At 38.7% G+C, this 15,841-nt stretch overlaps 1 protein-coding gene across 2 annotated transcripts in view; it reads right to left on the reverse strand.

Moving 5' to 3' along the window:
- The window catches only part of TOX (thymocyte selection associated high mobility group box), a 302,584-nt gene that overhangs the window by 51,130 nt on the left and 235,613 nt on the right, over positions 1 to 15,841 (reverse strand). For both annotated transcript variants that reach the window (XM_061123355.1, XM_061123356.1), the window contains exon 4: positions 3,649 to 3,930. In XM_061123355.1, coding sequence (XP_060979338.1) covers positions 3,649 to 3,930 — 282 coding nt within the window. The remainder of the gene's footprint in view (positions 1 to 3,648; positions 3,931 to 15,841) is intronic.

Raw genomic sequence — 15,841 nt, forward strand, 5'->3', positions numbered from 1 at the left:
AAGTTTATATTTTTCTGATATTTGACTGTATGTCTAGTTTATGACTTCAGGCTATCAACACAGCTCCATAGCAATCAGGGCCATGGGGAGTGTTTATAAGGTGATAATTTATTTTACTGATGTATTTACAATATTTCTGTCTGTCAAAACAAAGTTATTTCATTTACTTGTTCAATTAGATAAACTGGAATTAATATGCAATTGCTTAAGAGAGCACAAAGTGTTAAGAAGGAAGGTTTAAATTTTTCTTTTTCAGGCGTAAGACTAAATATTCTTTTTTAGTTCTCTTATTAGAAATTATTTAAGTGATCCTTTTGACTAAACAGTACTTCACATTTAATGGGAGCGGTTGCAGTACAACATTCCACATAAACCCTTCTCATACATAAAGGAAAATTCTGATTTAATTGGCAGTGATGAAGCATGCTTGAACACTTTCATCGGAGGAATTTTTAAAACCATTTAATAAAAATAAGTTGAAAAATGGGCAGGGGAATTCTGAACTGGAGAGAAGGTGAAGGACAGTGTGTATAGCTAGAATGGGAAGATAGCTTTTGAGATGGAAAATGCACTTAAACTAGACATGAACTTGAGAGTATCTGTGTAGCTAAAAAGTCACCTTAATGAAGGCATTCTTGAGAAATCCACCTTCACATCATGGCTTATTCAAGAACATACCACTATAGAATATTCTACTACACAACATTTACATGATCATCAGTAATGAGTTATAAATTACTCTGAGATATGGAAGTTAAATGATTGGTTAGGATACTCACTGGCAAAGTTTCACACCTGCCCGGAAACTCATAACATACAAATTCATACTTCAGCAAAAGTATAGGATATGGACCTGATGTGTCAATAGAAAATGGCAGAATCTATCAATATTAATTCTATGAACTTCTGATTTCTACTCAGTGTGCTACACATATAAATTGAAGAGTGTAGAAAATGCTTTTGTAAGTAAGAATAATCATGCATAAAATTTACTGTCAGAAGGTGCTAATTTTGCATTAATTTCCTGAAATGTAAACAATGAATACTGATAAAGATCTAATTCAGATGCACAAATTGATCCTTCCTATGAGTAGAACATTGATTTTTTCCCCTTGCAATGTGGTACATATCACCTATGTTAAGAAATTTAACTTGAATCATCATCCATGCAAAATCCGACACCTAAATCACTGACCACAAACAGACTCTTGGCGTTCACATTTAGATCCAGGTGCTCACTGGCTGGAGATACCATTAGAACACATATTTTCTTAAAAATTTATTTTGCCCTTGAAGTGACCAGCCAAAGATCAGGCTTTCACTAGCCCGATACATTATTCAAGTCCTATCAGTCAAGTCTCCTCCTTCTCTTTTTCTTTCCCTCACTGACAGGGCGAGACCATGGGGTAGAGGGGATCAGCACGGGCGCTCATCTCTAGCTGTGTAGCTGCTCTAAAACGTACCAGGCATTTGTTTTCATCAGGGATGGCAGACAGCAGTCATGGAAATGAATGTCTTGAAAGAAGAAGTTTATACTCACACAAACCCAGAAACAGGAGGCCCAGCATGCCGTACAGGGTCATCAAGAGGCAGAGATGGGAACGGGCAGGCAAGGGCCAGAGTCCTTAATGTGGTTTTTGTGGGAAGAAAGGAAGGGGCCGAGTAAGCTCAGGACAGGAAGGTCGGAACAGTTTTCCAAGGGCTCTGCTCTAGAGGTGTTCCCTAGTTGTCCATACCTGGTCCTCTGGGGAGATGTGGCGGGGGTATTGGTGTGGTGTGTGACAGTTTGATGAAGGAGATGACTTGGGTGTGGCTATGGATGTGTTGGTATGTCTATTAAAGACGTGCTCACAGGGGAGTCATTCACTATCTCTAGGAATTAGCTACCCTGGTAGTGCTTTGAGGATTAAGGCCCTAAATGTTAGAGCTTTAAGAATACTGAAAATAATAAAATGTCAACATAGTAGCCTTGTCTTTTGACATCAGGCTGAATAAATCTATGTGTCACTATTTGGATTGTTAAAAGATTAGTGTAGCTGCTGCTGCTAAGTCACTTCAGTCGTGTCTGACTCTGTGCGACCCCATAGATGGCAGCCTACAAGGCTCCTCCATCCCTGGGATTCTCCAGGCAAGAACACTGGAGTGGGTTGCCATTTCCTTCTCCAATGCATGAAAGTGAAAAGTGAAAGTGAAATTGTTCAGTTGTGTCTGACTCTTAGTGACCCCATGGACTATAGCCCACCAGGCTCCTCTGTCCATGGGATTTTCCAGGCAAGAGTACTGGAGTGGGGTGCCATTGCCTTCTCCAATGCATGAAAGTGAAAAGTGAAAGTGAAGTCGTTCAGTCGTGTCCGACTCTTCGAGACCCCTGGTAGGGTACCAGGACTACCCTGGCAGGACTACCCTACTCGCTGGTAGGACTGCAGCCTACCAGGCTCTTCCATCCATGGGATTTTCTAGGCAAGAGTACTGGAGTGGGTCGCCATTGCCTTCTCCAGTGTAGCTAGCAATTGTTAAGTTAACTGTATAGATCAGAATCCCAAAACAAAATTCTCACAAAGTGAAAAGAAACAAGACTGACACAAATGACAATTCATTAGTGACATTAAAAATGAGGAGGAATGTGAAGTATGCATGTAGTAGCCAGTATTTTTCACAGTAACCAGGGACAAGAGTCCTCAAGGGGTCAAATTTGAAAGATGCTTGACTGATGTGGTGCTTTAGTCGATTTAAGTCATGTCTGACTCTTTTGAGACCCCACAGATTGTAGCCCACCAGTCTCCTCTGTCCATGCTATTTTCTAGGCAAAGATACTGGAGTTGGTTGCCATTTCCTTTTTCAGGGGATTGTCCCAACCCAGGGATTGAACCCTCTTCTCCTGAATTGCAGGTGGATTCTTTACTACTGTGCTACCAGGGAAGCCCACCTGACTGATAACCAAGGCAATAAAAAGATGATTTTGGTGTTCTTGACTGAGAGTATATTTGGTTATGACACAATCTGACAAGGCTGCCTTGAATACTTTAAAGAGCTAACTACTTTTGTAGCTAATTTTCCAAAAATAAGGACAACGAAGACCCATCTTTATACAGATAACTGAAGGTGATGCAGACAGACAACCATAATGGCCTGGGTTTAACAAAAAATAAGTAAAGAAGCACCCAGGCTCCTTCCTCTGGAAGGGCATCATCTAGTACTTCTGACCCTTCCTTTCTTCATCCTAAATATGACATGTTTGGATCAGATGATCTCAGAGATTTCTCTAACCATCACACACACACAGACCCATCATTATATCCCTGGGATATTGCCTTTTTAAAATAAAGTAGTTAAATTGAAAGATATTTTTGAATGAGCAGTGAATTAAGCCTGACTTTGGATATTGAGTCCTAGATGTTTATTTATTCTCCCTTACTCACTAGCAGACCCTGTACTGTGGGGGTGCAACCTACTCCTATGTTTAGTACATTAGCATTTAAAGGATTTGTTAGGAACTTAAAAATGTAATTGGACAAGCAGGTGATTTAACTCATTCAGGCCCCCACACTGCTTCCCATTTGGATGACATTACCTCCATCCACCTGAAGTCAGGGAAAGTGCTAGTGAATAGTATTTTTTTAGGCAGCAAGCATTTCTTATAAGTCCTACCTTAGAGGCATCATCACCTTCATCTTCATGCACTGAGCTGGATGGTGAAGGAGTCGCAGACTTGCTTCCAGGAGGAGACGGTGAGTTGTGGGGGACGCTGCCCGCTCCCACGTTAAGTCCGAGCTGAGCGCTGAGCTGTGACTGGTTGATGGTGGTGAGCTGGCCGTGTGGCATCATTCCCGGCGGCTGCCTGAGGTCTGCAGGCTGAGCCCTTGGTCTCATGGCTGCCATCTGAGGGTGGGAGCTATACTGTGTTCCTTCTGGGTTCCGTATATCTTGCATCTACAAAAAATGGGCAGGAATAATTCTTCACAAAACTTGTTTCTCGAAAAAAAAAAAAAAAAACCCTAGGCCTTAAAACTCCAGTTTTTAAGTTTAAAACTCCTGGTCAATTATACACATTTCCACCTTTATCCTAGAGAAGGATAATCCTAGCCATATAAATCACCCTAAAGATACTAAAGTACAGAATGTTGGAAATCCATTGACATTACATTTCATTACTCAAGACCTGGTTAATTATATTTACAGTCCTTCTTTACACTGCAGTGAAATGCAAACATATATCATTAACAGATACTGGTAGTGTAAGTTTCAAAATACTGATGTTTATTAGAGTGTCAATATTATATAATTATTAGTGATTACAGCATTCACTGGTGCCTCAGAATGTAAAGGATCCACCTGCAATGCAGGAGACACAGGTTTAATCCCTGGGTTAGCAAGATCTCCTGGAGAAGGGAATGGCTACCCATTCTAGTACTCTTGTCTGGGAAATCCCATGGACAGTGAGCCTTGTGGGCTATAGTTCATGGGGTCTCAAAGAGTCAGACACGACTGAGCAATTAACATATGCTACTACTATACAGCATTCACAGTAATTCATGAAAATCCATTTCTTTGATTCTCAGCAATTAAAAAAGGTTTTGAAAGTTAAGCATACTATGGTTCTCAGCTTAATTCTATATAGGCTAGTATTGGCCACATGATCTATGAACTTCCGACTTAGAACACTTACAGGCTGGTATTAACCAATTGATTAGTTGACTATTGAAATGATTTGACTACATAGTCAGATTCGAATGTAAAGCTCTAAAGTTGCAAGGTCATGATATTAATCCATTATGCTATCTGGGTCACTGCTTTTTAGCCTTAATGAGACTCACTCTTATAATTCAAGCAGTGAATTTTGTCTCTGCAAGGATTAGAATTAAAAGCATTGGAGGATGAAGCTCTTAACGCATCTAGAGGTCAAATGTATTGTATAAGAGCAGTGTGGTGAATTTCACTTAATATTTCTGTGGCATTTTCAAACTTAAAATAATGGGAATATTTTGTGGGGCTTACAGAAGCAGCTCAGTTTTGTTCTTGCTGAAGGGTACTGGGGAATTCATGCAGGTAGAAGATTTATAAAGCAACAGAGAGAAAAAAGAAACGGAAAAAAGAAGGGCAGTTCTTTTTTAACATGAAGAGATATATGTTAAATTTACATTTGGGAATGGAAAAAGTAAAATAAAAGTTACCTTTCTCTATTTCATTAAGAAAAAAACCCCATATAGTGTCAGAATGCCTAGTAATTACCCATCTGCAAATGTTACCATGACATGGAAATAATGAAAAGGGCAATAAGTAACTTAGTCATAGGATTTTTTTCTTTTGGTAATAAAATCATTTTCTACCAATGCTCTCTAGGCATCTTACCAACCCAGTTAGACCTGTCTGAAACAGGAGTTGTGACTGAAGAGGTGTCTGCCTGTGTTCTCCGTATCAGGTTCGCTGTCTCCACCGTAAGTCATCTTATTAGTCAATACTCCCCTTCTGACCTTTGCAACTCTTGCTTCTGCTTCATCTTCAGACTCAGTTCTAGGCCTCCTAGACTTTGGCTCTCCTAGGAAATGGGTTAGGCTGACCCTATGCTTTTACAGGCATTGCTTTCCTGGTTCAAATCAACCTTTCCCCCCAAAATTTAAACCATGTCCCTCTAACCCTTCAAATGCAGCTCAGAGTTCTTTCTATGAAACCCCTCATTAAGCAGTTATTACTATTCAATGATATATGTTAGCTCGCAGAGGCCCTAGTGACATGCTCAGTGAAAAGAAGAGGCTAAGGGGTTTTGAATATTTGTTGAATAACTATATAAATAAAGGAATAAAACCCAGAGATCTTAAATGATTTACCAAAATCACAAAGTTGGAGTTAAAACCTACATCTCTCGATTCCAGTCTTTGATACTTCCTACTGTATTAAGCAGCTGATCCAATATTTTATGTATCCTAAAGGGAGAGTTATAGTTAATTAAAGATAATCAAACACACCTGTCCAAATTGTCTACCCAAATCCACGGTTTTTATTGAGTCCATTCATGTTGCTTCCACTCACGTTTACTAAAATAGTTTTTGTTCCTGTAGAACTGTTCATATAACTTCTATAATCTGATCTTCCCTATGAAATAATACTGGCATTCATGGTTATCCTCAAGTTGTGCCCTTGAATCTCTTTTCAGGCCCATACTCTAAGGTTCTGAGGTCATATTGTGCTTTTTTTTAGACTTTTAGCATACAGGACTGGTGTTTCATTGTGGGCACTAACAGGAGCCCATAAAGGGTACTGTTCTATATATAGGGCAGCTCCCTCTCCCAACCCTAAACCAAACAAAGCAGTTACAAGCATATTCAAACATATCTGTTTTGTAGAGTCCTGTAAATTAAAAATGTTTACTAACAGAATCATACTTTAAATTATTTTCCCAAAAGTACGTAACTAATTGATATTTTATTTCTCTGTCACAGAAATCCCAAGTTACAAACTTGAACAGTGTACAACTTATCTGGAGCTTACTTCTCACTCTTTCAGCAACACTGCGGTTTTCACATGACATGGCGGAAAGTGATCTCTAAATTACCTACACCCAGAGTTTCCAGATTTAAGTCTACAAATTCTACCTCATAGCACCTATCTCTTCCACCATTTTGTAATATTTTCTTAAAATTGTTATTCTCCCATGCTAATTAGTCTGGTGAGTAGATCTCTGAGTACTAAAGCTGTATTTCCACCTATGTAATTTTAGTAGAAGTAGGTGGGCATGGTGAAAGGGAGTAAGGAATCAGTCTGGGGAGGGACCATGAAGCACTCAACAGGGCACCACTTTTTCAACAGACTTATCATTAGTTCAAAATATCGTGTAACCGGTGGTGTTAGACCAGGCAGACAGGAGCTTTAACACTGAATCAAAGACCACTTCTCCCATGTGGAGGGTGGCAAGCACAAATTAGAGAGCACATTCATCTCTTTACCCCTCAGATGCACTTAGAAATAGATCTTAACACCCTTGGTGACATTTCTGAATTAGGAGGAGTTTTTTCATTCCACTCTGCTTTCATAGGAGTCAGTTCAGTATTCAGCACTGCCTAAAGTATAACATGGGGCAAATTAAACTGGAGGGAGCTTGATTACTGAAAACTAAAAATAATTAGTCAGCTCATGAAGGTAAGCAAATGTTTTGATTACTGGTTTCCTTCTAGAAAGACAGTGACTGACTACAGATCTTAATGTGAAATATGAAATATCAACTTGCAAAATATTATTTCCTGTTACTCTCCAGTATTTTCCACGTATTGTGAATAATTCACTTAAGTCATGCTTAATCTCAATTGCTATTCTGACTCCTCTTGGCTCACGGTCAATGACTTCTATTCTTCTTATGACTTTCCACCCGCAAATGATTCCCTAACATTCTGTTTCTGAGTCACATTTCTTCCATTCAGCTAAGAAGCATCACAATTTTGTTAGTGGGGAATTTCTAAATGAAAATGTACAATTCTGGCCCCAATTCTGGGTCTAACTCTGCTAGATGTCACTACTTGGACATCACTCCTGCTGGAAAACTGAACAAAGTTTTCTTTCTCAAAACTATTTTGTACTGTGTCCAGTTTCTCTAGATGACACCTTCATCCTCTTCATCACCTCTACTCAAAATGTTCTAGTAATTTTTGGTTCATTCCTTTTCTATCAAACTTTGGTGGGTTCCACTCAGTTGGCTCCAAAATACCCCTCCCATCTGACCTTCTCTCACCTCACACTGTTCACGTATTTCAGGCTTTCACTCCCTCTTCACTTGCAACAGCTACTTAACGTTTAACAAAAAGAACATCTTTACATCCACCCCAAAGAGTGCTGTAATATTAATCTTCATGAGTCAGACTCAAACACTTCCCAGTGATATCTGCTTCCCAAATGGAATCCAAACTCTTCAGCATGCTATTCAAGATACCAAATAAACTTTATTCCTTATGTGTCCGTCAAACACCTAATTATTCAACTAAACCCAACTAAATGCTTTTCTTTGCCTCTGTCTCTCTCCCTTGAACATGTGTCTCTATGCTGCTCTTTCAGCATTCACTTTCTGAGCAGTTGCTGTTTGAAAATTTGAAAAACAGTTAAAAAATACTTTGCTCAGTGATTTGCGGTTTGCACAGAACTTTCACCTGTTGGGCCTTATAATTCCCCTTTGAGGCAGAAATGTCTGTTTACACAAGTTTATTGAGGATGGCAGAGCTTAAATGGTCTCAGATCTCTCTACCAACAAAGATTAGAGTAGAAATACGCTTATTTTACATGTTTGTGTTCTTGTCACAATTCCACGATGCCATTACCATATTCACATATCCAAACACTGAATAAATTTTAAAGTTCAAAAGTCAGCTCATCTACAAAGCTTCAAGAACCTTCTTATTCTGAACTGCTAAAGCATTCTGCTTGTACTTTCTTTGTGGGCACTACTTTTAAATTTCTTAAGTGTGTACGTATTTCTAAAAGGTAATCTTGATTTGTACATGACTTAAGCATTTTTCAGTCCTTTCTGAGATCTCTTTTAATTAAATTAGGCATTTCAAGTATTCTAAAAACACTTATCTAGTCAGTGTATAAATGAAGAAATGAACACTACAAGTGCAAACTGACTTTAGCCAGTATGATGATCTTTATTTTTTCCTGTGAAATTCATCTAGCTTTAGTCCCAAGATGAAAAGAAAATATGAATAATGTCTGTTTCCATTTGTGGAAGAAATCTCAAGCTGTACCCTCTGATCCTCATTTACTTTGGTCCAGAGGGACAAGCCTCTGGTATTTAGCTGTCGAGCCAAAAAGCTGGCTAACAGAGGACACTGCCTCCTTTATTTGAAGCTTTATGGTCATGTGACCATGTTTTGGTTACTGAAATATAAATGAAAGTGTTGGGTGGTCCTTCCAAGAAATCTCCTTGAAGGAAGGGTTCACTTTCCTTTGTTCTTTTTCTTCTGGAAAAAATGTGGGTGTGGTGATTAGAGCTCAGGAAAATGTCTTGGACCAAGAGGCATCATCCTAACGTTTTTGGACTCATGGAAAGAAGCCTGAGTATCTGACTATCATTAAGACCCCAGACCACGGACGGTCTACTTACCATGGAAGTATGTATTGTGGAAGGGAAGTAAAGGTCAATCTTTTTCAGTCCTCTTGAGTTTTCTGTTCTATGTAGCAGAACTAATCTTGCCTGATACACCCTAATAGATTATAAACTCAAAAAAGCAGGGATAGAAACCTACTTCATTTACCATTGTAGCCCTCATATCTAGCACAGACCTTGACACATAGTAGATACTCAACACGTATTTCTTGAATTCCATCAAATAGATGCTCGGGTACATTTAGGACTGATGACTTGGGCTTTACATAAATAATATTAAAAACCCTTGATCTTTTGGGAACTTCATTCGCTAAATTCTTAGGACTCAAATGTCTCAAGGTGCTTTCTAACTTTTGTGTGAATTTCTCATTTTGTTTATTTCAAGCCCAGTGAACTTTGTTTTTTTCTTGACTAAAAGTCCTACATGTCATTGGCATTTTAGTCTTGAATGGCTCTTAATAGTTATCTCCCCTTTGGGGAAACCTGATCCATTGAACATAGAGGAAAGATTTCACTTTTTTGAAAACTGGAACTGTTTCCTTAAATTTTACAGATTTTTATTGAGGATTAATATTGTTGTTTAATTATAGAAGCTAAAAAATGTCAACTAAAGTAATGGAGGAGGATTATGATGATGAAGAGATTTTCATTGAGTTCCTTCAAAACCTTTTCCCAATTAATGGAAAGCAAAGGTTCAGTTAAAATCAATTAGGAAACCAAAGCAGATAGCATGTTTTCTCCCTTCTGCCTATTACATCCATGGCTTGATGCTAACATAACGTTCTTTTCTCCCCTGGCCCACACCTACAGTGTAAGAGTGCCAGGCTGAGGAACAGCTGGAGAGGGACTCTGTGGGCCCACTCTGATGCAGATTTAAACACGTTTGCACATTATTTTTCTTGGGTTCTCTTTGAAAAGGAAAAGAAAAAAATACCCAGGTTGTTCATCTCAGATTATCGTTTTAAAAAACGAGTAACATTTTAGTATAGCTAACAAAAAAAGTCCTTAAAACATTAGTTGTATTAGTAACTAAAGGGTGTTAAAATTGCACACTTGAATGGCATCAGAACAAATGAAGCCCCGAGTTTCAGTATTTAAAATTGTGTGTTTCCCAATCCTTCAGAGTCTGTTTTCTTCTTTCAAATATCAGCATCCTTCACAGTCCAACGTGTGAGCCTTGAAAGCTATCATTATCGCTGCCTCCAGCAGACAATCCGTATCAAAACAGTTGTACACATAAAGCTCGAACGACGTCTTGGCTCTCTCTCCTCTGATCCAGCTGTTTGAGTGAACAGCAGTTGGTGAACAGAGCCTGGAACACGGGGAGCCCCGAGGCCTTATTTGCTAATGTGGCTCCACCAGCTGCTGCTTTCTGTGGGCTTTGCAGGCGAGGCCTGGAAGTTTGCCAGTTGCAGCAGGAGCAAGAGAACGTGAGGAATCTCTGAAGCCCTTCCGTTTACCCCTGTCTGTCAGCATTTGACACCCTTTGCTGTGGAGTGTTTTTCCCAGTGCCATGAGGAGACCCCGCTGGCTTAGGCTGTGACAAGTGCTTACTCTCAGTCCCTTTAATACACACTATCAAACATACACCGTCCTCAGCATCCAAAGAAAAGCTTCTGAGCCTCGCTCTTGGTACTCCATCCAGCCCTGAGTGATTAATCAGGCCAGGAAGGCTAAGCATTTCCATTTTTCTTAGGAATAATGCACTCTAAGAGGCTATGAGAAGAATGTAAATGTTGATATTATTTAAGTCTCCAATTTGATTACATATTTTTGCCAGGGATTCAATTAATATGTAAATGTATACACCCGAACAAATGCATGGGTAAATTTAATAATCAAATTTATTATTTTCCTAAATGCATTTCCAAGAGAGAGCTAAATTACTTGTTGTCCAAACAAATTAAATCATTTCTATGTGATCTCCTTGTGTGATCTACTTATTAGTTAAAAACATGTATTTTAAATAAGCTTTAACATTTTTGACTATGAGACTTCTGACTTTGAAGACCGATATTTAACATCAGAAGAGGGGAAATCTAGGAAATACATATGTATAGCACATGTTAAATTTTTTAAAATGAGGAAAAATGCAGTTTGAAAGAAAGATTGAGCATTTTTATGAAAATGCATTTTTATCCTCAATATTTGACCAGAATAACTTGATTTCAACTTTGATGTTCCAAAAAAAACCTGTTTTTTAATGTAACATTTGGAGTCTACTTTTCTTCCCATAGACAATATGGATGAACAGATTCAGATTTCTTTACAATGCACTAGAATGGAGCATCTGTAGTTTACTTAGGATGGTGCACGCTACGTTACTTAAGTCGTGTCTGACTATTTGTGACCCTATGGACTGTAGCCCGCCAGACTCTTCTGTCCTTGGGATTCTTTAGGCAAGACTACTGGAGTAGGTTGCCGTGCCCTCCTCCAGGGGATCTTCCCAATTCAGAGGTTGAACACGCATCTCGGTGTCTCCTGCATTGGCAAGTGGGTTCTTTATCATTAGTGCCACCCAGGGAGCCCCTCAACCTGAACTGCAGGTGGGTCCTTTCCCGTCTGAGCCACCAGGGATGTTTCCATTAGTCAGGATAGTCATCAGAAAACTAATTATTACAAGAAAGCAAAAACTCTGAAGCATAATTCATTAGACATTTGCCAAAAGGATAGACATAGCAATCTCCAGGACTACCATCCTCGGGGAAGATGAGAACCCCCTCGGAAACCAAGTGTTCCCGTCCACAGGCGCTCCCACCACACCAGACCATCTGCCTCCTTCGGATGGGGTCTCTCCCTCATGGCAGCCTCTCCCATGAATCGGGACCCTTGTTACACAAGGGACTTGATATGACAGAGGAAAACATCATCGAAAGTTTTAAACATCATGGCTAAAATTTATGCTGGCTAAAGAGCACTTAAAATTTGTAATTAAAAAAATTTAACTTAATTTTTTGTATGTTCTTCCAGGGATGAACCAAAGATCAAATGTCAGAGACAGAAAGCCACAGAAGGAGGTAGGACCCTCAACCTCTAAATGTCCTTAGTGTCCTTGCCAGGTACTGACCCTCCTTGACAGAACTCGACTTCTACATCCCCTAGGTGCAGAAAGAAACATCTGAGTTGCCCTAGTGTATGCATCTGGATTCGTTATTATAAACTGGAAAAACAATTCTATACCATTTTATTTGATTTCTTTCTCTTCCTTTTCCCAGATGGGAGGGAGTGTGTTATGGTGGAAGGAACCCTGCTCATGACATCATTAGACTAGCTCTGATTCTAATGAGTTATCCTACTTTTAATCTACCTGGCCCTCATTGTCCACCTCTGCAAAATAGGTGGATAACAATTTTTCAACAATTATTGATTGAGTGCTTCCTTTGTGCCAGGCACTGCTCCAGGTACCAGGTAAACAACAGTGAGAAGCACACAGAAATCCCTCCCTACGAGCTCTTACTAATTTGGAAATGGACAATGTGATAAAAAGTGTGAGGTGTAGCTTGTTTGATAGAGGTTAAGTTTTAAAGAGACCAATATGAGAGAAATGTACTGACCTTAAATGCTTGTTTCAAAGTGCAATTGTGAGGATTAACTAAAATAAAAACCATGAAGACATTTTGCCAAATGTAAACTTATTCTGTGGTTGATGCTCCCATGCACTCCTTTTTGTGGAAGAGGCTGCTTTTATCTTTTGCTATCAACCTTGGGTTGCTTGCCCTGACTAGTTCTAGTTCATGGTGAACCACCAACATGGTTGTGACCAAGCATTCTGGCAACCCAAAACTTGCATCTGTAGAGACTCTCTCAGACAAACTGGGCAGCTCATGACACACAGCACAGGGGTTTGCTGTGAGAAGGTAAACTTCTTTCTTGCTGTGATCAATGCTAACAGGCTACCTGGGAGACACAAAGTTCAAAAAAATTTTAATGTGTAAAAATATGTTGCAGTTCATAGTGTACCATTCTTTCCCATCAATTCAGTGCATATAATCTCTCCTTTGGATCACAATGATGGCTGGGAGCTTATGGGGTAGACTGATACTTTCTAACTGCACAGATGGAAAGATTTTTTTTACTCAGATTGAGGCACTGCATTTTTTACTGTTTCATGTCAACACTCTTTGTCTCTGGCTGTTATGGTTACACCATCAACATTTCAGTATTACCAAGCTTGACACTTTGCTTCAGGGGGGCCTTGAATGGTTCCTCTGCCTAGCTCAAGTAAAGCAGACACACAGATGTGCAATGGATGAGCTTGGCTCTTAGGTGAGAAGGACAGCTCTCATAATTCTAATTAAAGGCAGGACATGAAGGCTCACAGACTGAAATTTCTGCCTTATCTAAAAGGGTTTGGGGGACCCTCTGGTTCTCCACCGTCTGAAATAGCAGTTCCTACACACTTGTCCACCTCTGGTGCTAGGAGTCTGTGAGTCTGCTCAGGGTCTACCTGTGATTAGAGTCAGTGAAGTCCTTTATTTGTACAGATCCTGTCTTTCATATCTGTACTACAAAGTGTAGGCAGTGCTTTGTTCACAGGGCTATAATCTTATATTAACGTGTATTCAAACATGCTAATGTCTGTTCACATTTCCTCTGCTTTGATGTTCTCAGAGAAGGGACTGAATAATGTGCCTTATTTTCAGAACTCTTTCAAAGGATTGTGTGCACTGAAACAAAAAGAATGGATTGGAAGAATAGGTGATAAGAAAATTGGGAAATGTTACAAGATGTGCCCTGTGGGAGTTGTGGTTTTTCTGTGAGAACTTGCTCTGTGTATTTATCGCATCACAAGTCCACTGAAATGGTTTTTTTTATACTATACTCAGACCTGAAAATTTAACTGAATTTCATACTCTCCACTGGAATATTAATGGGATGCTAGTAAAAGTGGAGATGTCAAGTGGAATATTGACTTCTTAATATCAGTTCAGAAAAGTGATATTTGAGTTCATTTAGAGGCTGTTAAATCATTAAATACACATGACATCCCCTTAAAAGTACATCTCAAGAGGCAAAATTAAAAACTGTATTCTGCTTGGCCCAGATAGTTTCCCTGTACAGAATATTTGTATGCTCCCAACTTATTAGGGACTTGAAAAAAGTGCATTTTAAAATTAGTATGTTATTATGGAAATCTTCCAATAATCCTTTTAATAATATATTATAAAACATTAAAATAGCATGAAACCAAGATAGGAGAGGCTGGAAATCCTCTCCTATTGAGTATAATATTAATGACTTGGTAAAATCGGTCTAGGAAAATTACAATGTCTTTCAGTTCCTTAAAAGTGTCTGACTTGGTAAGTGACCTTAAGCTCCTTTAAAACAATTAAAAGATTCAAATATTTGTCTGCCAAAATTTTATAGCATGTTAGATAATGGGATGAATGTAGTTATATACAGTCTCTATAATTCTGGGTATACCTAATTTAGTTAATATTAACATTACTTGCTCATTTATGCTTTTATACACTTTGAGTCATATAAGGTCAAGGTCTCCAATCATAAAACTATTGACTGCTATTCATGCTAATATAAAAACCCTTTCTTTAAAACAACTGCCAATATATTTCATTATAAAAAAGTTATTAAAAGGGTTAAAAACCTATTTAATGTCAAAGAATTTGCATGACTCAAACTTCTAATAAAGAGAGAGAATAGACTTTCTTTCTGAATTATTTAAATCTTTACTGACTGTGCACTGAACCATGAAATTAGAAAAGTGTTATTAGAAGTGTTCTCTGGTTTTTATAAAAGTTGGAGCCCAGAATGTATCAAGCTATAGTCTTTAACTAGACTAGTTAAAGCAGTAGGTTTTTAATCCCAAATACATGGCTTCTACTGATAGAAAGGTCATAATTAAAACTCCATCCTGTAGCTTGGTGATAATAAAATTATTACTGCAGAAGCACACATGTTCATTTAAAATATATGAGCTACATATTCCGATTTTAATTTGGACAAATATCTTCAAGTTTTTCGATCTTTCAATGTCGGCTAACATAGACTCACTTAACCAATAATTAGGTTTTAATGGTGGCTAATTTTAAAGCACTAAAGTTAAGAATTTGAATTATCTATCGTTTACAGGTTTAACGTCTACCAACTATGGTGAAATTAGAGTAATTATGGTCAAAAGAGTTAAAAAAGTCACAATTCTGCATGTGATGATGGCACAAAATTTTTTTTTTTTTGGGCACAAAATTTTTGACATGTCAGTTATAAAAAATAGCAAACACACCTTTCACAGCTTAAGTTTATTTCTCTGGGAAACTAACTTAGTACAACCGATTTGAACAAGAAGGCTATACCTAACAAGAGGACTTCCCAAGTGGTCCAGTAGTAAAGAATCTGCCGGCTAACGTGGGAGATATAAGAGATGTAAGAGACTTAGGTTTGACCTCTTGGTTGGGAAGATCCCCTGGAGAAGTAAAGGGCAATCCACTCCTGTATTCTTGCCTGGAAAATTCCATGGACAGAGGAAAGTGGAGGGCTACAGTCCATGGGGTCCGAAAGAGTTGGACACGACTGAGCTCGCACACACACACGCATACCCAACAAGTGGGCAACTGTCTACCCATCAGTCTCTTCAACTGCTCAGTGCCAGCCTTTGGTAGCTGTGGTCTTAGGTTCTCTTATTAATAATATTTGATACTTGTTGGTCCCACTTTATATACCAAGCACAGTGCTAAGAAGCTGATAAGCACAGCTTTATTTAACCCTCACAATAACCAAGTGAGACTGTCACACCCC

The sequence above is a fragment of the Dama dama genome, chromosome 21 (assembly GCF_033118175.1).
Source record: "Dama dama isolate Ldn47 chromosome 21, ASM3311817v1, whole genome shotgun sequence".
Lineage (NCBI taxonomy): Eukaryota > Metazoa > Chordata > Mammalia > Artiodactyla > Cervidae > Dama > Dama dama.